Below are 27961 nucleotides of genomic sequence, written 5' to 3'. Positions count from 1 at the left end.
AGAGACATTAGGTTGGATCCAGGTTTAAACAACTATAGATATTAAAATTAATGAGACTTATGCTAGTCATGACTTATATGTCCCACTGACTTCAATGGGTCTACTCTAAGCATGACTAATTCTAGATCCAACCCACTATGTTCTTTGTACTTCATGTATTTATAAAAAAACAGGAGCGCTGGTGTCATGTAGCAGCTAAGGGCCAAACTACACAGGACATTAGTCATGTGCTTAAACAAGCACGCTTAAGTCGGTTGTACTTTGGAGAAAAATCAGCTGCGGGATCCCAACCTGGAATGTGCTCCCAATCTGGATTGAAGGTCCATGCTGTTTTCTTTTTGCTGGTATTCATCCCCTACCTGGCTTTCTGCCCCTGAAGGTGCTGTTGCTTTGTGGGACAAAAAAGCAGCCAGGAAGAGTGATTTTCAACAGAAAACTCAGGCCCCATGCTTGCTTTTTCTCCAAAATAAAAGTGGCCAGCTAAAGCACGCTCGTTGGTCACATGCAGTTTGGCTGGAAGAGGCTGAGCTTCAAATCAGGAAGTGCCCAATTTGGATTCTGTCCCGAGCTCACCAGGTAGCCATTGGCCAAGCCATTCTCAGTCTCAGCTCCATAGCAGCAACTACAACATGGAGATTATAATACTGACCTACCTTACAGGGTTGTTGTAAGGTTACATGATAATAGATGTGAAGTGTCATATAAATGTTAAGTATTAGCATCATTAATTATTACTAACAGGACTGGGCACTAGCAAATGCATCTAAGTAAAATCATTTCAGCTGCAAACAAGTGGTTGTAATGTTCTTACACCAAAGCAGAAGCAGGATATATATGCCTGATGTCATGAACAGAGAATGATGGGCCGAAGGCTCCAACCGGAAGAGAGAATTTATCCCAGCACTTGTATACCTTAGTAGCGTATGGTCCCCAGACGGCTATATTTACAAGCAAGCTCCATGGAAAAATGTTCACAGTTTGGATACTTAGTAGATATTTATTTACCACACCAAATGACTCAAAAGAATGGACGGAATAATCCTGAATCACACTGGGCATAACAATCCATACAAAAGTAAGCATTTTAAAAAATGACCATCCATTTCAAGGGGGCTGGATTGAAGAACTTGTTTAGCTTCCATTGAAATCAATGAGATTTTAAAAGTGGTTTGTTCCCATTGTCTGTGACTGCTGGATGGGATTATTCGAGCCAGCAAAGGATATTGCCAGAACTGTAGCAACAGTAAAATAAATCGCTTGTCATCAGGCTGAAAACAGAGACCACACATGGGCTATGGAGCTTAATCTGAGGGGCTCTGCTCATTTACTACTTGCCAATCAACGAGACAAGTGATTCACACTGGCTTGTGAAAAGATTGGCCCTGATGCCAACTTCGAGAAAGCTGCATTTGTGCAACATCCAGAGCCCCAGACAGGCCATTCCAGGATCCAGATAGACAGCTTTTCTACACACAGGAAAAATCCTGCAGCTTTCCTGGGGCTTTTGTTCTCACAGTCATCCCACAATCACGATGCGCTCCTTTACATGCAACCACCTGATTTTGAATTGAAAAGCTCCATTGTGTTTAATGAGACAGTGCCATCAAGTGGCAGAGAGATCCCACGATATCCCAAATTTATTTATTTATTTATTTATTACATTTTTATACCGCCCAATAGCCGAAGCGCACATCTTTTTTTTTTTTTTTTTTAAAAAAAAGCAAGCACAGGAGACATCCTGTATGTTGACGACATTATGTAATGGACTCACTAGCATCTGTGCGTGGCTGGTCACGAGCATGTAATAAATTGCTCCTTTAGAAAAACTCTTACAGCAGATCCAAAAGGGGAGCTGCAGTAAGGAGAAACAGCCCCCCCCCCCCCCAGCAGAGAGGAAAGGCAAACAGAGCAGTGGATTGACATACACCGTAACTGGCCAATCCCAGAACAGGAGTGAGAGGACAGTGTTAGTCCCAAATGCTTGCAAAAGCCAATTATCTGTGGTTCAAAGTTCAGTCTAATTTTGATGCACAGATATCCCACTTCCCCTCTGCACCAGTCTCTATTTCTGAACTATGTGATGCTACCAGCCACAGACAGGACACATTTTTGTGATTAGAGCACAGTACAGTCTTTTTTTCTTTTTTTTTTGCAGCTAAGCCTGACTTTTATAAATGAAATAAATTTATGTTTTTAAACACAGTTCTATCAGAGTGGTGAGCATTTTTTTCCTTCAAAGCTCAGGATAGCCACCCATTCTTGGGAAGCGTAAGTTGTGACGACATAAGTCTTTCTTACTGCACATGAGAATTGTGTTTAAAATTGGCCTTACTACTTCCTGATAAGATTAGCTTGGCTCAAAATGCTAGCTTTTGTTTCTGTTTTTAAAAAGAAACTTCATAGTTGTCTTTGATATCATAAATATGTGGTTATCTTATTATTATTATTATTTAAACTGACTATGGACCGGATCTAGAATTGCCACAGATGCTCTTGCTAGAGTAAGGGGGGGAAATTGTTTTCATCCATTCCAGCCCCTTGAAAAGCTGCCTCCGAGGGTCCGAAATAGTGTCAGAGATGGTATTGGGGACTGCAAAGAGAAGGGGGAACTGTCAAAAATTGCTCCTTTCTTCCTCCAGAAGTCTCTGCAGGATTTCACTTTGTCCTTTCCATGAATAGGACCCCCCCTTTCATACATGGAACAGCCAAGCTCAATCCAACCCAATGCTACGATTTGAAGTCAGAAACTTGTTCTAATTGATCTGGAAACTCCAAACATAACAAAAACAAAAATTCCACACTCTACAGCATGTGGGGGGCGGGTATAAAGTACAAATTTTCTAGATTTGCAGGAGAAGACATGGGAAAATAAACTACAGTAACTTTAGCTAAAGTCAAGTTGGTTCTCAAGCCAATCCAATGCTGCTTTAGGCAAATAGCATTTTTAAAAATAATCGGGTCTGCAGCAAAATAAGAATATATAAATCTGGGAGATTATACATCCCGTCTTAAAAATGAAAGGATCTATTGCTCAGGTGTTGTGAAAAGTAAAGCTATTTGTTCTTTAGGTACATTTCATACACGCTGCTTATGCAGACACATAGGGTGGGGGTGGATCTTTGGCAGCGCCATTTGTAGGATCATCGTACGGAGGCAGCAGTACCTGGAGAGGAGCAAAAAGAAATATTCATTTTGAAGATGTCAGGGTTGAAGATTACAAAGACTTACACCAATTCACCTCAAGCCTTGCTGTGATATATCCAATTGACTGTATTTATTACATGCGCATCCCACATCTTCTCCTCAAGGAGCTGACGGAAGCATGCACTGACTGTGTTGTTCCCATTTTACCTTCATAAACCTCTGAGAGGAAGACTAGACAAAGAGGGGGTCACACGCAGCCCACATGCAGCACTCTCTGAGCAACCTAGGGGAATCCGGGGAAGCCCACCAAGTTGATTAGATGGGCTGCAGGGAAAAGACCTCTGTTACAGAGTTGCTATTAAAAGTGCCAGGAGTTGTGCATTTAGCGGCTGCACAGTAAAGCTTTGTGCCATGGAAGCCTAAGTTGAGAGACTAACAGACATCAGGGCATCAGGCTGTTGATTGCACTGGGAAATGTTCAAACTCTGTCCCTGTTGGCCTTCCACACACCTTAGTACAAGGTCGCTCACTGGGGGATTCCAAAATTGAAGTGGAGCATAGAGTTGAAAGATTAGCCACTTCAATTGTAAATGCAATAGTGCTGCCCGTGTGTTCTGACAGACACTTTTGGTTCAAACAACACTGCATGTTGTTGTTTTTATTGATCAGACCTTCGCTTTCTCAGGCCTCTTCTTGTTTTGTTGTAGGGGACATTCCTTCCACACCAGCCCAGCTGTGAAGAGCTATTAGGAGGAGCAGCAAACCTACATTTTCTTCAGCCAAGAATTGTAATGAAGCAAACAACCAGTTTAGGGAAAATATGAGAAGCCAGGTCATTGAACTGGCCACCTGCTTAGGTTTCTTCCCCCCCAAAAGCTCTGTCATGATGAATCTGTAACTACACATGCACAAATTAAAGACCACCCAGATTCGTGCAAAGTTATGGAACTGCTGCATCATGCAGCGGGGAACTAAGAGACAGAGAAAGATGATGGATGTATTGTTTTCTCGGCTCTGTTGCCAGGCAAAATTTAGCAATGCATTTACTCCTACAGGCTGTCCAGTCAATTAACTAGAGCAAGAGTGTGTGGAATGGGAAATGAATGAGCATGAAAAATGCCTACATGAACCTTTCATTTCCCTATTTAGAATTACACTGATAACGTAATACCACAAGGATAATAAGTAATTCCAGAGTGCGTTGAAACATTAATTGAGCACATATCTGGTAGCCTATAGCCAGGATAAGGTTCAACACAATAATTGAGATTCACAGTGTACTTCCTCTGATGTTCCCTATGTGAACATAGTTGGCATGATGGCATTATTTCTTTGACTTCTCTCTTGCTTTTCAATCCAGAAAGGTCCCCAAGGTATCCTTCTGCATGTAGAACATATATTCTACCAGTAGAGCTATGGTCTGATTGCAGGGATGCCAGTTAAAATAAACAATGCAAGAACAGACATATCAACTGGTCAGTAAAATGGCAGCTTCTTAGGCAGTGCTGGAACTGGCCTTCTTTGGTACAGCTAGTCTACAGAACAACTACACCAAGGGTGCAAAAGGTGCAGTTTGTGAGCCAAGTGTGGTCTGCCAAGTCATTTCTGGCAGTCTGCAAGGCCCTGCCGCCATGGTGGCATTGCCTGGGCTTTTCCACACTAACAAGGAAACCCCAGGGATTCCCTTGCTAGTGCTAGCAAGAGAACCCTCAGGCTTGTGTGCACGTTTGTGCAAATGTGCAGCCCTCTGGTGCAACCTGATGTGGCCCTCGGGTCCAAACAGGCTGTGCACCCATGATCTACACACTATGTTTGGCTTGGAACAAACATAGTATGCTATCTGCCTAAACAATGGGGAGGGGAAAATGCATGGGATGCCCTTGAGAACCGCTTGTAATCATTGGCAGCAGCATGCACTAACTTCCACGGTGTACCTATGGACATGCAGGGTCTCCAAACTTTGCATTCTGCATGCTATTAGTGTGCGGAAGACAGTGCCCTCAGTCAACCTTTTACATCCCTTTCAATGCAAACATTTGTGTGTGCTTCATATAAACCAGACCATGGTTTGGAGATTCTGTCTGAAACACACTGACAATGGACAGCTTAAGTGTTTCTTAATGTATTATCATCTGTCAAGAAGTAGATTCCAGGGTGCCTCCCTCTTCATCTGAGCAGGAAGCAACCTAAATATTTATCTCTAAGCATTCCCATTAGAAACCATCCTGGAGTAATTACAGATGGAAGCTTGACGGCCCTGAGATAATTTATAACCTTGAATTCTCAGTGCTGCCAAAGCGTTCCTAAGAACACATTTGTAAATTTGCTACATTTACATGTGGGTGTATATGGTAGCCCAATCACTGAAGCGATTTCTTTTTAGGAAAATAAAAGGGCTCCCTTTAGGCAGATAGGATACATTTAGCAGATGATGAAGTCACATAAAATATATACTGTGCTGTAGTATGATCATCTGGGACTCATTAGGAAGGTATCACCAAGAAACTGACCTGTAGGGTCTCATTCATTTGTGGGGGAAAGACCACAATATTGGAAGCTTCTAGTATGTTTGGGTGTGGACAGACAGACATTCTGGAAATTACAAAGTGCTCTGATTCAAAGAGATTAATGCATCATATGCCACAATATTCAAATATTTGGATGGGGGGGGGGCGTCATCATTGTGTCAATGTTTTTTTTGTCTAGGGATTCCAAGGCTCTAGAAACAACAGATGGAGGTTTTGAGGGAGGACGCAGGAGAAAAGGAGGGTAAGAAATTGGTTGTTGGTTCTCTTGTTTTTTCACAAGAGACATGGCCTATTGGTACAGGCCTAGTTCAGATATTATAAAACTGTACAAACAGAACAGAGGGGCCGACCAAGGGCAAGATGGATGGATGGATGATATTCTGGAGGTGACGGACTCGACCTTGGGGAAGCTGGGGGTGGCGACAGCCGACAGAAAGCTCTGGCGTGGGCTAGTCCATGAAGTCATGAAGAGTCGGAAGCGACTGCATGAATAAACAACAAACAAACAGAACTGCCCTGTCGCTACCCAATGGTTTGGATATGCATATCTTGGCTTATTTAGCCAGTTTATGCACCAGCACCTGTGCTCTTCACCCCTGTATTGCCCTTTGGGTTAAATTAATAATCATTTCCCATTGCATCAAATCTGGAAACGGTTTACCAGGATCAGAACAACCCAAGATTCGAAACTATGGTTTGAAGTTGGCATAAGATCCTGGCTTGTTCCAAACCTGGTAACCATCTTTCTGAGGTTCATATACAATGGAAGACTATGGAAATGTTGAAGAGAAGTGGGGAAGGAAGGGGCTGGTGCAATGATGCAGTGCGTGGGCACAAGGGATAATATCCAATGTTATTCCCAGATGGAACAGACCCACTGAAATGAATGAGACTTATGAATGACTACCCAAAGCTCATGTATGTCTTAGCAAGTGGAGATATGTACACCTGAACTGAACCACTGTGAATATAACATCATCGCAAGAGTCTTGCTGCATCTGAGCAAAGCTCCATTTTAGCCAGCATCCTGTTTCCAGCAGTGGTCAATCAGATGCTACCAGGAAGCAAAGAAGCAGAGTATGAAGGAAATAGCATCCCCCTCTCCCTGCTGGAAGCATGCATACAGCCTCCGGACATGGCCATTCCTATTAGCTCTGATGTGGAAGGAATGGCACCACAAACTAATGGACAAAGGAGAACAATGTATATTATATTAAAAATAGGCATTTACTTTTAAAGTTTTTAAAGAAAAGTTTTTAAAGAAAATGTACTATTCTTATGTTAAAAAAGCCCCTAAAATGTTGTTAAAAAGAATAAGGGTGTTGTCTATATGACGCTACTCTTATGGTTATTGTAATTTTGTTTGTTTTGGAGACTTCGGGCATGGCTAGACGAGGGGGTTGGAGGGCGACAATCTCACAATTTTATGATCACAAGATTGTGGCCCTCATCTACACGCGGCACGCAACATCATGGCCACCGTTTTGGAATTATGATTTTTTTCAAGGAAAAGGAGCACTGGAATGACAAGTAAGGTTGTTGTTTTTAAAAAAACAACCTCCCCCTCCCCTGATGGGCACAAGCTTCTGAGGAGCTCCATGCCCTGTGCCTGGTTCCAGGCTCTTCGTAGTTACTCACGAGGAGCTGGGACAAAATAGCGACGGCAGGCCACACGTTCTGCAGTTTCGGGATCATCCCAAGACCGCGGAAAAATCGGAATTAAACTGTAGGGTGATATCCCGGGCCAACGGAGGGATCTTCCCTCCCTGCTCCAGGGATGCCCTGTGCGTCATGTGGACGCACAGGGATGATCACCGGGATATCGCCCCGTCTAGCCATGCCCTCTTTCTCCAAAACATGTAGAGCACAATACATTTCCTTTCTTCCTTTGAGCACCGGAGTTTGCCTCCTCCTTCGTCATTCCTATTAGCTGCAATGGCAAATAGTCCACACTATACCTATCCTTGATGAATTTGTCTAATCACTTTAAAGGGGACGCACACTAGTGCGGAGTATTTCTGATCTGACTAACAGCCCTTATATCTCAGTAGTGATTTACATGAGGGACCAGTTTATGCCCCCCATGCTCACGTGAACTACATCTAGAGAGCAGCAGCTGCGCCAGGGCAAAGCTTGCTTCTTCCACACCTGCGCATCAATGGGGACACTTGGCACAGAGGATTTTAGGAACACAGGAAGCAGGGCTTCTATCACATCAGTCCCTTGGACCATCTACTCCACTATTGTTGGCACTGACTGGCAACAGCTCTCTCGGGTCTCAGGCAGGAGTTTTCCCAGTCCTACCTGGAGATGCTGCAGATTGAACCTAGGACCTTCTGCATGCAAAGTAGATGCTCCATCACTGAGCTGTGGCCCATTGGCAGAGCACATTTAACAACATCTGAAGCCAGTCCTACCATCCAGACAGAGAAACCATCGGAGCCCCGTTCAGTTTCTACATGCTTACCGCTGTGTCGTTAGTAGTAATGTAGACCAGGACATCGGAATTGTTTCTGTTATTAATGTATCGATAACAGTTCCAAACACAGCTGATCAGGTAAGCCTGGGGGTGGGGAGGAGAGAGAGAAGACAGGGGTGGAGTTTGTAGCAGAGTTTCTTTACCACATATTCTTTACCGTGAGATGTCACATGAAGCTTAAGAAATCATTCTTTTTCCTGTCCTGTATAGCCAGGGTATGCAAGGATGCTGCACTGGCACTTCATTAGTAGCAGGGACACTGACACGATTTGCTACCTGGCCACCCCCAATCAAAATTCCCTGTTTCCTCTGAGCTTAACAGCAATCCTCACAGTAGCTGGGGAAGAAATGAATTTTCCCAGTGACAATATATTGCTGGGATATTGTATTTTGGAGGGACTTAGAATCATAGAATAGTAGAGTTAGAAGGGGCCTAGAAGGCCATCAAGTCCAACCCCCTGCTCAATGCAGGAATCTACCTTAAAGCATTCCTGACAGATGGCTGTCCAGCTGCCTCTTGAATGCCTCTAGTGTGGGAGAGCCCACAACCTTCCTAGGTAACTGGTCCCATTGTCGTACTGCTCTAACAGTTAGGAAGTTTTTCCTGATGTCTAGCTGGAATCTGGCTTCCTGAAACTTGAGCCCATTATTCCGTTTCCTGCACTCTGGGATGATTGAGAAAAATCCTGGCCCTCCTCTGTGTGACAACCTTTTAAGTATTTGAAGAGTGCTGTCATGTCTCCCCTCAATCTTCTCTTATCCAGGCTAAACATGCCGAGTTCTTTCAGTTTCTCTTCATAGGGCTTTGTTTCCAGACCTCTAATCATCCTTGTTGCCCTCCTCTGAAATGGGCAATTAAGACTCATCAGCTTTGCACCAGACCTGTTCCTAGCAGATGAAAATCCTAGAAACTGGCTTGTTGATATGGAGCAGCAGAGCCCCTGCAATTTTGGGTTCTCTGTGGTGGGGGGGGTGGCTATGGAGGCTGTCATGAGGAGCGCTTGCATGTCCAAATGTACCAATACACCACTACCTGTTTGTGACAAGAAAAGCATTCGTGAAACCTTAAAACCTAGTGGCAAGCCACAATTCCTTGCAAGAAGTCAAGCGGAGAAGACTTTCTTAGCTGGGGGAGAGCTGGTACTGTTTGTTTGTTTCAGGTTGTAAATAGGCCAATATAATATTGTCTAAGGGCACAACACAGACTTACATTATATGAGCAATCAAGACACCGTGGAAGGGCACTTGCAACCTGGTACCATGCCGATGGTGTGGATTACAACTCTCACTATCCCCAGCTAGCATGGTCAATGATGATGGGAGTTGGAGTCCAAAACTACTGTGGGGCACCATGCTGGGGGAAGTTTATACAGATAATACGATTTCCCTGTTCAGCCTCGGTGGGCAATCACCCTCCTCTTTCCCCCAAACAGTTCTGCAGTTACTTTTTAATTTCTGTGGGTAATTCCACCTATAGACGTATTTGCAAGACAGCTGTAAAGACTTAACAGATTTTGTGACATAAGCTCATAAGCTCCCTAAAGGCAAAAGCTGTAGTAGATAGATCTTATGCACATTTTAAAAGGCTACAAAGCCAGAAAATGCACAGTTCAGGGAAAATCTATTCCCCTTTGCGTTTTCTCAAAGGAAATGCAGATGTAGGTGACAACAGGGGCGGTAGGAACATTAAGCCTAAACTGTTCCTGATCTGATGTACTGGAACAAAACTGCAACTGTTATTTCAAATTACACCAACCTTGGCTTGTCACTGCTCTGTCAACATTTTTAATCCTTTGGTGCTGGAGTCACCAGAATGGGTTCTGCCTACAAGTGGCTATGCCCCGAAAACATGTGGTTAAAGAGGGGAGTAGTTTCCCTGTGAGCCGGGCTCACGGTGGGCTTCCTAGTCAAAGAGCTGAATGGCTCCCTGACAACAACCAATAGGTAGCCAGAGTGATCACCCACACATAATTGGGAATATGAGCAGCTAAACACAGTCTGCTTGCCAAGAGCCTTGGAGACACACACACAGCCACTGTAATGGAAATTCATTCTGCCCAGCCACTTTCCTGCAGATTTGTCCTTAAAAGACTTTTCTTCCGCTGAAACACCATTAGATTGAGTCACTGACCTATTTTACAGTGTATACCTTTCCTATCTAAAAATACAGGAGTGATCCCACCCCACCCCAAACATGGCTTTAATATACTTCACTCCCTTGTCTAGTTAGAACAGGAAGTTAATTCCTTGAGTTTCTTCTATAAACAGAGCTAGTGTAGTACAGTGGCTAAGAATTGTCATTATTTCCATGCTGGTTGGGAATGATGGGAATTGCAGCCCAACACATTGGGAGGGCCTCAGGTTGGAGATGGCTGGGCTAAGCTCAAGGAAGTTGCTGGTTCGAATCTCACTTCTGCTATGAACTCACCAGGTGGCCTTAAGCAAGCCAGCCTCAGTTCCCCTATCCGCAATATGTGGGGAACAACAACAACAGATATTAGTGATGATGATGACGATGACTGCCCTAATAGCAAGGGTGACAAGCCTCTTTCAGCCTAGGCTGAATTCTGTTGTAGAGAAGTTCTTGATTGGCCACATCCAGGGATGAGACGAAATGTGCGGGGCCAAACAATACCCCCAAATTACCAGTAGCTTAAAGCTCTTATTGACTGCCAGTTGACTAAGCCTTAGGAGAGGCATTTCAGCCTTTTAGAATGGAAGGAAAAACTGGGAAACCACCAAATGACTGGCAGTCATGGAAAGGGGGTGGGGCCAGAGGAAGGGGTGTGGCCATCTGGGGAACTCCAGAAGGCTGGATTGGGACCCCGGGCAGGCTGGATTTGGTCTGTAGATCTGAGGTTCCCCACCTCTGCCATACAGGATTTTTGTAAGGATTATTTATTTCATTTCATTTCTATCCTGTCCCACAGCTGAAGCTCTCTCAGCGGTTTGCAACAATTCATAAACATAAACAACAACATTGCAAAATACAGCATGATAAAAAGAGTTTAAAAATTTAAAACAGGTAAAAAACAATTGCAGTAAAGGGTCACAGTTAGATAACGCAAATGCTTTGAACTCTCAAAAGCATTATACAAAAGTAGTTTTAAAAATAATAATAATTAAAGACTTAATATCATATCTCCATCCTCTAGAGTACAAAGTGCTCTACAACCTAGATCATTCATTTTCACTAGAACACCAGAAGTTATAAAGAAATTTATAATCAAGCGCAGTTTGAGGTTGGCTGGTTTGAACTATCCATATTTTAAATTATTTAGAATTCCCCGAGTTTGGATGTAGAATCGAAAATTCCCAGAGTTCGGATGTAGAATCTAGAATTCCCAGGGTTCAGATGTAGAATCTAGAATCCCCAGGGTTCAGATGTAGAATCTAAAATTCCCAGAGTTTGGATGTAGAATCTAGAATCCCCAGGGTTCGGATATAGAATCTAGAATCCCCAGGGTTCGGATGTAGAATCTAGAATTTCTAGATTTTGGGGAACTCCAGTGCGTATAACATTGAAAGCAGAAGCTTTTGAACGCCACTTCTGGAGAAGCTCAAAAGCTTCTGCTTCCAATGTGTGTACCAGAGGAGAGGAGAAGGTGCGTGTGAGACCAAAGCTGCCTGTAGGCCATTCCTGTAACACAAAAATATGGGTTAGCATTACGACTAAACTTCCCCTCTGTGTAACATGTGAAAAGGCACTCCTGGTGCTTTTTAAAGGAAGAACATGAAGCTTCAGCCCAATTAAGTTCCTTGGCCTTTTTGTTTTGAAATGCCCTAAATGTCTGTACATTCCATTCTAAACTGAACTCGCGTGCTTCTCTCCTAAGGGAGTGAGGAAAAAGCCCTGGAACACCAGTTCAAAAGTTATAGGATTTATTTAACTCCAAATGCATTGCTATTTTACAAGCACCCTCCTCCTTCTTCAATTGAAAGGTTACACTAATCTCATACACACGATGAGTATAAAATATTAATTAGCCATACATTTCTTCAGTTGCTTCTGCGTCCTCAGAGTAAATGCAGCAAAGGGTGTGTGTGTGTGTGTTGGGGGTGGGGAGAGTCATCTCATCTTGGTGTAAGCAAATGCAATCTGGTGAAGGTATTAAAAAAAATAAAAGCAGAAAAAAAGTAAAGATGGCCAAATATAAAAGCTCTCCATGTACAGGAAACCACAAAGCAGTGCCGTGCTGCCTGCCAAAGATTAATAGGATCCAGTGGTTTGGTTTTACAAGGTTTTAAAGGGCTACTAACATAGACTGGGGCTTCAACTTTTGGCTCATAAACAGTGACAAAATTAAAATTTATCTTTAATAAAAGTAACTCAGGCATACTTTAAAGGAGGATGGTTGCTCCTTGCCCTTTCTCTGAACAGACATATGAATCCTTTCCCTCACTAGCAGGAGCTCATAACAACTGATAACTTTGACGAATTCAAAACAAAGTTTCAATGTACAGGGCCTCATGAAACTTGCTGATGGCAGAAAACTGAGTGAGACTGGGAGGAATGAAAATCCAACCAAGCAAGAATAAAGTAGGGGGTAAATGTCTTAAAAATAGCCATTTTGAGAAAATGAGCTAGGGATTATACTTCCCCACAAATGGATTGAATCAGCAATGCAATGTGGTTGGGAAGAAACTTAATCCTATTTCAGTCTGCATTAGCAGAAGCATCATATCAAAGATTTGGTGTGGGGAGGGATACTACTTTCCCCAAACATGTCAAAAGTTGGGGCTCCAATGCATTTTAAAAGTTTTAATATGGAAACATTTAATTATATTTTTAACTTTTGTATATTTCTATTTATAGGTTTTAACTGTATATGTTTTAATTTTGTAAAGCCACCTTGAGGCCCAGCATTGGGCAAAAGGTCAGGTGGGATAAAAATATGATGATGATGATGATGATGATGATGATGATGATGATAAGAGCAATTATCATAATTATGTGATTGGCATTGAAATGGTAGAAGTAGAGAAAAGTAAGCATTTAGGAGAAAATGTCAAAGTAGAAGGACTGGGGCTTGGAGGTGAAGAGTAATAACCATCTTCAAATCTCTGAAAGATTATTTATAAATAGAAAGGGGAACAATTTATATAATTAACACATCTGTGGACTGCAGAGCACAAAACTCTTAAAATATATACCAAACAATTGTTTTTGCTGTCTTTAAAAAGAAAAAAACTAAAGGCAACTAGGTTAAAAGAAGGAACAGGTTTTTTTAATTGAATAATTTTAAGGATTTCCTATGAAGAACATTTTGGTTATGGAGCATGTTGGTCTAGTGAAGTTGGAGATATTTGTTGGTAGAGGCTCTTGAAAGAAAGTTCGAGAAGACACTTGTCAGCTTTGATCTCTGGGGTGTCATGCATCCTGGCAAAGGGGTTCCAAATCTTGTTTAATGTTTGACCCACCAAGCTGAGCAGAGTTGTTCACTGAAAGCTTGCCTGGTGCTCAGCAAATCCCTTACTTCTGCATCAGCCACTGACAGACCACACTGCAGGCAGGCAAACAGAACAGATAGGTGCTCACAGGGTGCAGCAGGTGATTTCCAGAGTCCCTCTCAGTGCTACCTTGGGCTTCCGCAGCTAGATAGCCTCTTGCGGGGCCACATCCCTTAGAGCTGCAAGTGGAAACAACTCTGCTTGCAAACAGACTGAGAGACAAGCAGGCAGGCAGACAAATAGAACAGTTAGGTGCTCACAGGGTGCAGCAGGTGAATTTCAGAATCCCTCTCCCAGAGCACATAGCAAAACCAGGAAGTCTGGTGAGCTATTGTGGGGCTGCAGTTGCCTTGGAGCATCGCTACATTAAGGGAAATTATGTTGTTTACCTGGGGCTTTTGTGCTTTCTGGTTCTCTGGCATGATTGTTATGGGCTGCATTACACTGAAGGAGAGGGGTAACAAGTTCAGTTCCATCGAGTTCTATAGATACAGTGCCATCTAGTGGCGGAAAATCCTGCTGCATCTCAGCCATTACCATTTTAAAAGTGATTCTTTTTATCCCGGGATTTCTTGGGGATTCCACGGGAGACGTCCTGGTTGTTGACAACATCATGAAATCGACCCCAAAACTTCCATGAGTAGCGAATCACAAGCGTGTAATAAATTACTCGTTAAGAGGAGCCCTTGGTCACAAGATACATGGGGCTTGGGTTAGACTACAGGGTATTGATGGTTCTTTCCAACACTGCCCGAAAGAAACTAAATAAATCCTTCAATTATCCCATCATCGATGTCTTGAAATTTTAATACTGGACACCAGAATATAAAATAAAGAGAAGATGAGACAGTTCTATTATTGGCAACTAAAATGTTATCTCATATTCTTAAAAACAAACAAGAACCCTGCAATATCTATTTGATTAGCCACAGCAGTGGGACAAATGTGTGTTTTCAGAATGCGAGGCTATATTCAACCCACCTATTAACTCTATTTAAAACTACTATCTTATCTCCAGGCTTTAGGTCTACTACAAAATTCTCCAACTTTAGTTTCAGTTTCCATTCAGACTGCTTTCCCCAGATGTGTCAGACCACTGAGGCTTGTTGCGTTGTCCAGTTGTAGTCCAACATGTCTGGAGGCTTGAGAACGGCTAAGCTACCAGGCATCAGTACCTGCCCTTTGCTCGTATCCTCAGTGATTTCTTAGATTATGTCAGGCTGCCTCTGCTCCTTACTGCTCTCTCTATTAGGAATAGGGAAATGAGCTCAGAAATATCAAAATGTAATACCTTTTCATTTCAATAACTGAAGCTGGTACTATATGCCATCTCAATCATTGTTGAATGACATAGTGTACTTGATTATGGCTTTCATTTTATTATGCAAAGCAGATTTGGGCTTTAGACAAAACACAAAGAATTCAATATTAGAATGCCAGAGCTGGCTGGACTTCTGCATTAAGTTTGTATTTTTCACTTAGCATGTTAGAAGTTGGTGAATGCTAGAATGATAAGAGACATTATAATATAGGCTGAAGTCCATCTTCCCAATATATATAAAAAATAGCTTTGGCCTCACTTAGCCCATTTTTGCCTGTTGAAGGTTTTTCCATCTTCAAAAACAAAAGCTTAGTCCAATAAATGAGATAATCTCGACCTACTTTCAGCCTGAACAGCAAGACCAGTTGAGTGAGCAAAGTTTTATTTAAGCCAGTTTAACTTTTGTGAAATAAATGGGACTTACATCCAGCTAAAGAAGCGTGGAGGATTTATGGATCAGCGGCTCATTCTGCAGAATAGGGACGGGGAACCTCTGGCCCATGTGTCAGATGCAGTCCCCAGAGTGTTCCCCATCTGCCTGCAAGCTTCTTTTGCAGTTATCTCCAATCAGAGATGAGAGGACATTTAAAGGTATTTGGCCTTTAATAACCTGCAAACACTGAGCTGTGCCCTACAGGCATGAGAGCTGTTGCATAGAATAGAAAAGTGCATTTTGCAGGCATGAGAGTTATTGCATTGGAGCTTACTCTTGAGTAGGCTTGCTCAAGACTGAGAGCTGTCTTTTGTATGCTTGGTGGAAATGGGAAAGAATTACACCTGGCCCTGCCCACTTAGTTTTCACCTTCACCTCCCACTCTTTGTTCTGAAATGCAGCCCGAGAGACCCGTCCCACCATCCCAGGCTTTCTGCAGGTAGTTTAAAATGAGAGTATGTTCTTGTTTCCTGAACATCTCCCATAACGCTTGACTTGAAAAGGCAGCCCCTTGGCACCAATCCAAAAAGCTGTGTGGCAAATTCCACATGCACATTGAGATTCTGTTTCCAGAAGCACTTGGAAAACTGTCTCTAAAATTCAGGGATGCTTCAAATCAATTTTCTGTAGCAGTGTAGGTGGGGAATCCCAAAGGGAACCCTGATACCTGTGAGGAAATCCTTTTATGTGTTCTAAATCATGAGTGGGCAACATATGGCCTCCAAGTTGCATGCAGCCCCTTGCCTGTTTTTTTGAAGACCTCCACATTCCCTAACACTGTGGTGTAGTGGCTAGAGGGAAAAAGGCCCTTGTAAAAGCTTTCCTGCCAAATTTCAGTAGTGCAGTGGCAGCAAAAAGAGGCTACTTTAAAGCAAAACAGCCCCCTTTTTGTAGCAGGCACTTTTGAAATTCGGCAATGGTGTGTGTGTGGGGGGGGGGGGGCAGGGGTGTGATCCAGGGGGGATAATATGAACCCCCGACTCCTGGAAGATGCTCACCCTTGGTCTAAATAAACTCTTTGGCTTGCGGTTTGTCTTTTCTCTACATTCAGTTCATGGAAATAATTCAGGATGGCAACTGACAATAGCTTTTTTCTCTCCTTCCCCACAAAACTAAAGCTGATATGACGAAGGCCTGTGGCATGCACATTCATCCCACTGCAATCTTCAGTAAGTAAGTTCTGCATGTTTTTATGGTGCTCCAAAAGTCTGCAAAACCTGTTTGACTAGAGATAGCAGCAGGAAAAAACCCACCAAAATAAAACCCACCAAAATAAAACCCACCAAAATAGCCATGGGCAGCTATGACTTCTATCATATTGTCCGGAGATGACACAGGTCAAAGGTGTGCATTTGTGAGAGAGAAAGAGAGGAGAGACATGTACTGGGCCAGTTCAAACATAACAGGAAAATGTGGTTTATTTTAAAGCAGATACAAGCTTCCATCTCCTCCTTATGGCAATGTAAGAGGCGGGGGAATCACATAACCCCAAGGCTCATGCTGCCTTGTTCATGTAGCAAGAAACCATATTTTCCCACTATGTCTGAAATGGCCTATTGAGACTTCCAGATGCATGTTTATTGCTTATGCCAGGGGATGGGCTGTACAGATGGGTCCTGAATAAGAAAAGATTTCTCTACCACTCTTTCATAAAACTTGCCCTTTTCTGTACATGACACTCTTCTTCTTCTGGTTAGTCAGTGCCAGGATTTTGGGGTCCTGGGTAAAGGCACTTGCAGAGTCTCCCTCCTTAGAAAGAGGTTAAGTATGCTAACTCAAACTTCTTTCACACTGCATCTGACCTTCTGTGCAAAGACAAAATTATGGAAGTGGACCCACTGCCAACCTACAACCTGAGGACATTCTTGACCTCTGGAAGCAGACCCACTGTTAGCCAAGCAAGTTTTAAAGTAACATGGGCCTGTGATTCTGCCCTTATTGGTCTTCCCCAGATCAGAGCTATACAGGAGGTAGATAAAAACTATCCAACAAATTTCTCAAGTCAATTTCGATGGGCGCATGCTTACCTTGAAAGCCAGGGTGATACTTATAAAAAGAAGAATAATCACAATTAGGCAGGTGGAATTCACTGACATAATCTCTTCCTTGTAGGGAAAATTAGCCGGCTGCAAAAAGACAAAATGCATGTTGTGAATAATTGCCATCAAAGGGTCCCCCTTCCTTGCTACTAAATACTTTACATGGAAAGGTTTATTTGTCACATTTGTATCCTGAAAAGTTTAGAGCAGTTATTTTAAATCTCACAGCAAGTTTGTGAGGCAGGAGGTCAGGTTGCTCTATGCTACCCATGAGGTTTGGTTTGAAGTCGGTCCACTAAATTAAATGTCAACAAAGAAAGAAATTTCTTGCTCTGGAAACCAAGCTCCAGACCCCGGCAAGTATTTATTAGGGGACAAGAAGAAATACTGGCCACTATACTGAGCAGGAAGAATGGTCCCCAGAGCCATAAGATTAATTGGGGAGCCTCACTCAGAGTTCACAAAATATTAAAGATTTCGCTATGAACCAGGGAGAAATAAGCATAGAGACGTAGAGCATTTCTACACCAGGAAAAATCCCACAACTTTACTGCAGCTTTCTGCTTCCATTTTCATCCCACAATCACGACATTCTGTCTCCCCTTTCCCCCCTTTAACTAGGAGTTCTATACATTTCATTTATTCAACCACAAGATGGCACTGTAGTCTGCCTTTCTTTTCATGCGGAAATGGAAAGGGGGTCTTTTCGTTACTATTTTTCCCCCCGTTTCTATTTAAGCTGTGGAAATCCTAATACGATTGGGGCACTGGAGGTTTACAGCATCATGTAATCGAACCAGAAACTTCCATGAGTGGCCAGACATGAGTGTGCTATAAACAGCTCATTTAGAGAAGCCCTTAGAAAGGCCATATTGCCCAGATTCATGGGCTCAGGTGTATGAGGCTGGTGGAGTGAGCCCACCTCATAACTTCAGCATCATCAAAGAGCATCTAGAGCAGGGATCGGAAACATGGCACCTGTGGTCACCAGTGTGTCCTCAGACAACTTTCTTGGCATAGAGGCCTCCCCCTCCCACTTTTTTATTTTTTATTCTTTTAAAAAATAATACAAAATTTCTTACTGGCAGCAGGAAATGCTTCAAAGCAAAGTGGGGGCCTCTACTTGCTCCCTTATTTCCCCCCCCATAAATGCCTCTGGGCCACATGTGGAAGCTCAGAGACATTTTTAGGAAGTGAAGATGGCCGATGCTTTTATCTATAGTGTCCCCTGCTAGCAAGAAGGTGGTGCTCAGGACAGTTTCTCAACTTGCCTAATGTACCCAGAGGCCAAAAGCATTGACTATCCCTGCTCCAGAGCAGGCACTGCGTTCTGCACACAACATTCAAGTTCCAGCAAAATCAGCACATACTAACATTTAATTTAAGACACTCTGAGCTAGTCTTCCCAACGTGGTGCCTTCCAGATATGCTGGACTGCAACTTCCATTACTTATTTATTTATTACATTTTTATACCGCCCAATAGCCGAAGCTCTCTGGGCGGTTCACAAAAATTAAAACCACAAAAAACATCCAACAGGTTAAAAACACAATTACGAAATACAGTATAAAAAGCGCAACCAGAATAAAACCACACAGCAAAGTTGATTATAAGATTAAAATACAGAGTTAAAACAGTAAAATTTAAATTTAAGTTAAAATTATGTGTTAAAATACTGAGCGAATAAAAAGGTCTTCAGCTGGCGACGAAAGCAGTACAGTGCAGGCGCCAGGCGGACCTCTCTGGGGAGCTCGTTCCACAACCGGGGTGCCACAGCGGAGAAAGCCCTCCTCCTAGTAGCCACCTGCCTCACTTCCTTTGGCAGGGGCTCACGGAGAAGGGCCCCTGTAGATGATCTTAAGGTCCAGGTAGGTACATATGGGAGGAGGCGTTCCTTCAGATAACCTGACCCCAAACCGTTTAGGGCTTTAAATGTCAATACCAGCACTTTGAATTGGGCCCGGACCTGGACTGGCAGCCAATGAAGTTGTAAAAGGACTGGTGTAATGTGATCTCGTCAGCCAGTCCCTGTTAGTAAACGGGCTGCCCTATTTTGTACCAGCTGAAGCTTCCAGACTGTTTTCAAAGGCAGCCCCATGTATAACGCATTGCAGTAATCCAAGCGAGAGGTTATCAAAGCATGGATAACTGTAGCTAGGCTATCTCTGTCCAGATAAGGGCGTAGTTGGTATATCAACCTAAGCTGATAAAAGGTGCTCTTTGCCACTGAGTTCACCTGTGCCTCAAGTGACAGTTCCGGATCCAAGAGCACCCCCAAACTACGGACCCGATCCTTTAGGGAGAGTGCAACCCCGTCCAGGACAGGGCAAACATCACCTCGCCGGACAGATGAACCACCCGCTAACAGTACCTCCGTCTTGTCTGGATTGAGTCTCAGTTTGTTAGCCCTCATCCAGTCCATTACCGTGCCCAGGCACTGGTTCAGAACAGTCACTGCCTCACCTGGGTTTGATGAAAAGGAAAGGTAGAGCTGGGTATCATCCGCATATTGATGACACCTCAGTCCACATCTCCGGATAACCTCCTCCAGCGGCTTCATGTATATGTTAAACAGCATAGGGGATAAGACAGAGCCCTGTGGAACCCCATGGCTTAGGAGCCACGGCACAGTGCAATAATCCCCCAGCACCACCTTCTGGAATCGTAGGAGCGGAACCACTGCAACGCAGTACCTCCAACTCCCAGCTCAGACAACCTATCCAGAAGGATACCATGGTCGATGGTATCGAAGGCCGCTGAGAGGTCCAGGAGAATCAACAGGGTCGCACTCCCCCTGTCTCTCTCCCGACAGAGGTCATCCCACAGGGAGACCAAGGCAGTTTCCGTTCCAAAACCAGGCCTGAAACCCGATTGAAATGGATCTAGATAATCCGTTTCATTCAAGAGTGCCTGGAGTTGTCCTGCAACCACCCGCTCAAGCACCTTGCCCAGGAAAGGGATATTAGCCACCGGCCTGTAGTTGTTAACATCCTCCGGGTCCAGATTAGGCTTCTTCAGGAGTGGTCTAATTACCGCCTCTTTTAAAGAGGCCGGCACCACTCCCTCTCTCAAGGAGACATTTACAACCTCCTGGACCCAACCGGCGATCCCCTCCTTATTTGATGTAATGAGCCACGAGGGGCAAGGGTCAAGCACACAGGTGGTCGACCGGACTTGGCCAAGCACCTTGTCCACATCCTCGGGCCTCAATAACTGAAACTCATCCAATAAAACTGAACCGGACGGCGCTCTGAACGCCTCTACTAGTGGAGCTGCATTAAGTGTGGTGTCCAATTCATGACGAATCTGAGCGACTTTATCTTCAAAGTGCCATGCAAACTCATCACAGCGTGCTACCAAGGGTTCCACCATCTCTCGCCCTGGCCCAGAGTGTAACAGGCCGTGAACCACCCGGAACCACCTGGTTCAACACGTCTAAAAGGCATCAGGCTGCAAAAAGCTACTGAAAGCTCCATCGAGTTCCTTTATTTGCTCATGCTGTGGCATCTTACATATGCATCATATAAAGCGATGCTGATATACAAGAGCCAGCGTGGTGTAGCGGTCAGGGTGTTGGACTAAAACTGGGGAGACCTAGGTTCAAATTCCCACTCAGCCATGAAGACCTTCAGCCAGTCACTGTACCTCAACATAATCTAGGGGCTATCTTCATGGTGCTCAATTGGTGTGCCTTGCCCCAAACCTGGGGTGTCATTGGGTAATCACCACACTAAGGAGGGAGTGTGGGGTTTCCAGCAGTCATCCGGATACTGGAGCTGCCCCCCCCCTTTCTGGTTTCTAGCGACCAATTGCCAATCGCCCTCTGCCAGGACTGCCTGTTGGCTCGGACATGGAGTGAGGTCAGACAGTGGAAGAGCTGGGATGACCTCGCTCCCAAAGAGAAAGTCAGGGTAAGTCCCCAACTTTTTTTCTGCATAGCTTTGTGGAAAAGCTCCACGGTGGCTGTGAATATGTGGCTACATCATAGGGCTTTGAGTGTGTATAGTAAGCCCCCTAGTTCACAAGGAAGATTGTTGAAAGGATAAAATAGAGGGGGAGAATCATGCATTTCATGCCAAGTTCCCTGGAGAAAAGATGGGATATCAATTTAATATGTATGTAACAACTCAATGCAATCTTTTTTCTTCTTCTTTATGGAATCCACAAAAGCTCTTTCCAATTACATTTCCAATTACAGGGGTGGAAATGGGGAAGAAGAGCTCCTTTTCCTTCTTAGATATTCTGAGACCACTATTATTTTTTTGGCATTATTGTCAGGTTCATTCAGGCATAAATCAAGAGAAATATACTCTTCTGCTTGAATTTCTTTTTTGCCAGCTGCTGGCAAGACATTTTCTTCATCTGGAATGTCACTGAAGTGTTCCGATGGTTTAATCCCACCAGATGGTGAGTAACAGATTGGAGATAAATGTTACGCAACAATGCTTTCCGCTTCTTTATTATTCTGTTCTTCTGCTGAACTGATATTTTGATCACTTTTCACTTTGTTGTGAATACATAGTTGCCTTCGCTGGAAGGCAATCATCTCTGCGTTTTGTGTTTAAAAAAATGGCATGAAAACAGAAAAATCATTTCATTCCCCTCCACCACTCCGGCAACCTTTTCATCTGTTAATTAATACACTTCACTGGTTACTAACACACTGGATGTCATTACAGCAGGACAGATTGTGTTTATTTTTTATTATTATTATTGCGTTTATATCCCACTTTTTGCTCTAAGGAACATGAAGCAGTATGCATAATCCCCCTCCTCTTCATTTTATCCTCAAGACAACAACCCTGTGAGGTGGGTTGGGCTGAGAGCCTGTGACTGGCCCAAAGTCACCCAGTGGGTTTCCATGGCTGAGTGGTGACTAGAATCCTGATTTCTCGACTCCCAGTCTGACACTTTAGCCACTACATCACACTGGCTCTCAGGTGCGTGAATCTGAAATCCAACCCCAACTATGCAAACTGAATGTGTCTAGTCATGTGTGCTAAGATCCTCACGCTACGCTCGAAAGGCACACGTCCCATTTCACAACTTGGCACACACATATCGCACCTTGATCCCAGGACATGTTCTAAAGCAGAGGTAGGTGTTTGGAGCAAAAACTCCCACAATCCTTTACCAATGGCTAAGCTGGCTAGGTTGATGGAAGATGTAGTCCAAAACATCTGGAGGCCACCAGGTTTGCTACCCCTGTTCTGAAGGCACATGACTCAGCCACCTTGCTGAAGGTAAACAGGCCTGGAACTTCAGGGCCTGGATAGGGGACTGTCTAGGAACCCAAGCTTGCCATCTTATGTTTCATGGAGGAAAGGCAGGATAGATCTCTCCCATATGAGTAAAATTGTAGCAGCCTTTTTTTTTTGATGGGACGTGATTTTTGAGAAATAGATGACAGAGTGGAGAGGAAAGGGTGAATTCTGGTCCTTCTGTCAGGTCAGCATAGGATTCAGAGATAGAAACTCCAACACGGAGTAGCTTGACCAGAATAGCATTGGCTCTGGAAAAGGAATTGGCAGGCATTTGTTTTAATAGCTACAGGGCAGACTTTCCCAAGATGTGCTCTCCAGGGGATGTCTATAATCTCTATTAAACCCAAAGTAGCTGCGCAGTGGTGCTGCATAGTTTATATGATGCAGGGCACCTACACGCAACCAGTTCGGGCTCCCCTCCCTGAAACTGCACATTTTCAAAGTGCCAATTTACCATGATTTTTCAATTAGCTCTGAGTTCACCACATTGTTTCTTGCATCTAGTAGCTTCACTTTGGGTTATCCACAAATGGGCGTAGCTCTGGGTAAGCATGGGAATACAGGGCATGGGGCGGGCTTGACATTCTCTCTTGCTGTCTATTTTGTTTTTGTTTTTACCTCACAGCAGCGATGCTGTGGGGTTTGGAGGGAATCACCTACTAATGTGGCAATCATATAGACACTCCCAGATATTTCAAACTTCAACTCCCATTAGCCGCAAGCAGCATGGCCAATGGTCAGGAATGGTGGGTGTTACAGTGTCAAAAGTCTGGAAGGTATCAGATTGGGGATGGCTACCTTATACACAAATAAGGTCTGACAACCCTATGTGCAAAGATAAGAGGGATGGGAGAAGGCCTTGTGAACCATGCTTTAGTAAAATAATAAAATAAAGCAAGTCATTGAAAGGAATGTCAACAGGGGACAAATTTTCCTGTATTTCTGGCAGTTCCTCTTACATGTTCATTTAACAATCCATAAGTATCTTAGATGAAGAAGAGCTCAAATTTGAAATTGATTCCAGATTCTCTCTTTAAATATTTTCTCTGAGAGAATGGTTCTGCTTGTCACATTTCCCCCCTCACTTTTCAGAAATGGATAGTTTTCCTGAGGATGCAGCCATATCTTTTCAGAAAGTAACATAAGATAATTTACTAGAGTTCCCATACTTTGTGAAGCATTCCAGTCTAACATTAACCCACTCTGTTATCAGCCAGGAAGCTGGGCTGTAGTTTGTTCCTCATAAAAAGCCAAAAGCATTTAACAGCAACAGAAAAATGACTCTTAAGATTCCTATTTATCAGAGCTGATTGCCAACCAAAGAAATCTTAGTCAATCAATCACTTCAGTTGTTGCTGATTGAATAAAGGACAATCCTATTGTTTAGTTGGAATGCTTGAGGTCAGAACACATGAAGATCTCCTCCTGCCAGGGAGGCAAAAAGGAGGGAAAAGTGACATCTGCTGCTCCTTTCTTCCTTCTTTATCAGTTCCCTCCCATTGCGTACAGGAGGGAAACATTAAGAGCAGCTCTTGAACTGGTCTAAATCCCCACCGCATGTGTTCGGGGTGTGGCAGGGAGTTAGGAGGGCATTGAATATTGCACACCCAGCACATCTCTCACTCCACACCACTGATCTGCCAGCTTATGCCCCTCTCTGACATCGGAGAGGGAAGATCTGCAGAAAGCTCCATGGGGACAGGGAGGGAAATCCGAGATCAGATCTCCTCCTATGAGGTCCAGTACTATCTCCCACAGGCTGTACGATTTGTGGCAGTGCCAGTAGGTTGGTACTGGAGGAGGAGCCCCCAGTATAATGGCAGAATTTACCACCACCAGTAGTGGAGGAAAGGGGTGTTTGGGGACCACGTTGAAAGGGGTGTTTGGGGACCAAGGCAGCCTCGGATCGACAAATTCCAAAGCTGCCTTGTTCCCTTGATAAGGGAGAAAAACTATGCCAGTCCTGCAGCTAGTATAGTGAATAACTGGGGTCAAAGGCAGAAAAAATAAAGTAGATTTTTAAAAAGGACAAAAAAGGGGAAGGAAACCCCCACCCTTACTTTCTGCCCTGGCCAGTGTGAGCCAGCAGGGCTTACAAGGATTCTATTCTCCCCTTGCACCCAAATAGGATTACTCTGCCTCTTATACCTTTTCTACATGAAGCATTTAGCATGCGCTTGACATTCCCTACTTATGGTTGTTTATGGGTTCTTTAGACAATGTCAAGACCCTCCATATTCACTGCTATATCTAATGATCACTTTTGGCAAGTTTTTTTTAGGGAAGAGAAAATGTGGCATTCAATTGTGAAAGTGAAAAAACTCGCCTTCACTTATGTAGCTTTCTGTCTATTCCCCTATACCACCGTGTCACCTAGAGGTTATTAAGCAGGAAGGGAAACTCTGTGCAATCCTTGGATCTCAATTTTGTGACAAAACCGAAAGCAGATATAGCAGATTAACAGCTGAAAACAGCCTTGTGTAGAAAAGTGCTTAATTAAGATGATTCATATCTGTGTCACATTCCTTGTTCTCCCTCATATGACAGGAATGCTTTATATGATGGCAGTTAAAGGCATCTTAGAATGGTTACTTTTTTAAAAATCTGCAGTTTGATCAACTAGGGGCACCTATTAATCCATTAAACCTTAATGTTTTAAAATTGATCACTTTAATAGAGTAATGGACTAAATACTGCACCCTTAATATTTATGCCGCTCTTTTACCACCATGACCATCCATGGACAATTACTAAATAAAAATGACATTTAAGAGGATCATGGACACTCTGGGAAATTACTTATGCCACTACAATTAAGTAACAAAGTTTCCAATAAAACTGACCAACTGTAATTATTCTGAAATCTTTACATAGCAACAAAGCAGTAGGTGGTGGAAGTTACAATTTGGTCAAGTTATACACTTGGTATTATAGAACCCGTAGCCATTTATCTAAACATGGAAGCATGTTATATAACAGGTTCTGCTCTTCCACATTCCCAGATATCAAAAATATTGGTATTACTTTCTCCTGACTGGGAATGGGGGGCAGTGGTACCATTGGGGCAGGACTTTGGGGCAGAGGTACAGGGCTCCACTCAATAGAGTGAGCAGGGGCCGGGGCAACTGCAGCACGGCTGGCTACCACATTTTGAAGTCAGTGGAGGCTGGTGGCTCCAATGCCTATGGGGCAGTGAATCCACCGAGTTTGAGCCAGAACCAGTCAGAACTCAAAAGGAGCTATCCAAGGTGTGAAGCCGAATGAAACTCAGGTATTCTTCTGGTGGACAGTGGATTGAAATTAATATTTTCCTCATGATGCCCACCAAGTGGCAGCTGTAATCATGCAGATGCATTTAGCTGCTATAACTGAAAGTGAACTTTTTGAGATGCAGCAAGAATGCAATAAAGGCACTTTTGTTGTGATAACCTTTGCCTTAGACAGTCCTCCTGTTAGAGGAAAAGGCACCTGCATTGTAGTTTTCATGTTACTTCAGACATGGATGTGACTCATTGGAGCATTTCTATTTCTTTCAGAAGTAAAGCAGCAGCCCCGATAATCATTTCTTCTCACGCAACTTCTGGCAAGAGGCTGTAGCTGCAAAGCCTCAGCACGGAGTTCCCCAGAAATTACCTTTCAGATATTCCATGCCTTGCATTTGGGTTTTCCAACACCTTTCGAATCTTGTCCTTCAGACCTCATAAGAAGATAAGAAGAGCCATGCTGGATCAGACCAAAGGCCTAACTGGTCCAGCATTCTGACTGCACAGCGGCCAACCAGATGCCCCAATAGGAAGCCCACAAGCAGGACATGATTAGCCTGGCATACAAATTTCCCACACCTTAGGAGGTCTTGACCATTTGCTGCTGTTTAAGGGAACACCTTTGTAGGAGAGAGGCCTGAAGGGACGTGACTGATAGCTCAAGAGTTAGGGGGACACAAGTTGTAAGAAGGATCTTTTTTAATTGGTGCTAGAAGTGCGCAAGGGTGAGTGAAACTCTTTCTCTCTCTTTCTCTCTGTCTCTGACACACACACACACACACACACACACACACACGTATATCTTGAAGACTGTTATTCTAATCATGCTTCTGGTAAAGTATATGAGAGAAGTTATGTTTAAGAAGTAGATGAACCTTTCACAGCACAGTAGAATAACAGAAAGGAGAAATTCAGCAAGGTGCTGGGGAAATGCAGTTGAACGTTCTTTGTGCATCCCCAGTGGAGCAGCAGGACCTTCTACCATCCACGTAGTTCCCTAGGGAACTAATGCCAAGATTCCATAACCTTTACGTGGAGGTGTGTGGGTGTTTTAAGCTTCTCAAATAGCAACACTTGCACCAAGATCAGAACTCAAGAAGATGCAGCAATTGCCAAATTTCACATTGTGTTAAATGGCTGGCTGGAACAAGGAAAAAAACAAACACCAAAACCAAAACAGTAAGTTCTTCATCTATACTACAGATGAAGCTGTGAATTACTTGCAGCTGGACATTTGGACAGTCCAGATGTGCAACAGGTCCACATGTTAAACACATGAAGTAATATTTTTGATGCAAATGTTACTGGCAGTGCTGTTGTATAACTAACTATCTATAGAATTTCTTCAGATCAATTAAATAAAGGTACCGGTTTGATTTGAAGCTTGGAGAGGGGAAGGAAACCATGAGTAGAAATATTGTTTAGAGTATTAAAATCACTCTAGCAACCTGTAATGCAGCTCCCCAGATGTTGTTGGACACCAACATCCGACAGCCCCATCCAGGAAGGCCAATGGTCAGGGACACTGGGAGCTGTAGTCCAGGAACATCTGGACAGATGCAGATTTTCCATTCATGTTGTTAGGAGTTCACAGCAAAGAACTCTGGGAAATGTAGTTCTGTGTTGGAGAACACACCCCAGCATCCCCAGCCAGCGGGTCAGTAGCTGGGGATGATGGGAGGTGAAGTCCAACACATCTGGAGGGGACCAAATTGGGGAAGGCTGCTTTAGATAGCATCTTTTATCCTAGGCAGGATCTACACTACTGTTTTGTAATGGTTTATAATGGTTTTGACAACTGTTTAGGCCCAGGACATATTCAATATACCATTTTCAAACCGTTTTCAAAGTGTTACATCCTGCTTGGTATAGATTTGGCCCAGACCTTTTGAAGCAGCGCTCTGACTCAGCTTAGTGCAACTGGAATGAAAAGCACTGGTTGTGTTTGCTTGTTTTTTAATGTTCATGTTAAGATGTTGCAGCAAACAAGTGGCACATCATCATGTCTTGTAATCCCGTGACTGAATGGAAGTTGCCCT

General features: G+C 43.6%; 1 protein-coding gene across 1 annotated transcript in view; it reads right to left on the bottom strand.

Annotated features, from left to right (window-relative positions):
* Positions 1 to 2609: 2609 nt before the first annotated feature.
* LAPTM4B (lysosomal protein transmembrane 4 beta) overlaps positions 2610 to 27961 on the bottom strand; it is a 55101-nt gene continuing 29749 nt past the window's right edge. Inside the window, exons 5-7 of the mRNA XM_063129894.1 lie at positions 17384 to 17482; positions 8140 to 8235; positions 2610 to 3163 (exon numbers count right to left, since the gene is read on the bottom strand). Of these exons, the coding sequence (XP_062985964.1) occupies positions 3089 to 3163; positions 8140 to 8235; positions 17384 to 17482 (270 nt within the window). The 3' untranslated portion in view covers positions 2610 to 3088. The remainder of the gene's footprint in view (positions 3164 to 8139; positions 8236 to 17383; positions 17483 to 27961) is intronic.

This window comes from Elgaria multicarinata, chromosome 7 (genome assembly GCF_023053635.1).
Source record: "Elgaria multicarinata webbii isolate HBS135686 ecotype San Diego chromosome 7, rElgMul1.1.pri, whole genome shotgun sequence".
NCBI classification, from domain to species: Eukaryota; Metazoa; Chordata; class Lepidosauria; order Squamata; family Anguidae; genus Elgaria; species Elgaria multicarinata.
Note: the sequence above shows the minus strand (reverse complement) of the source record. Positions and strands in the feature narration are given on the sequence as shown.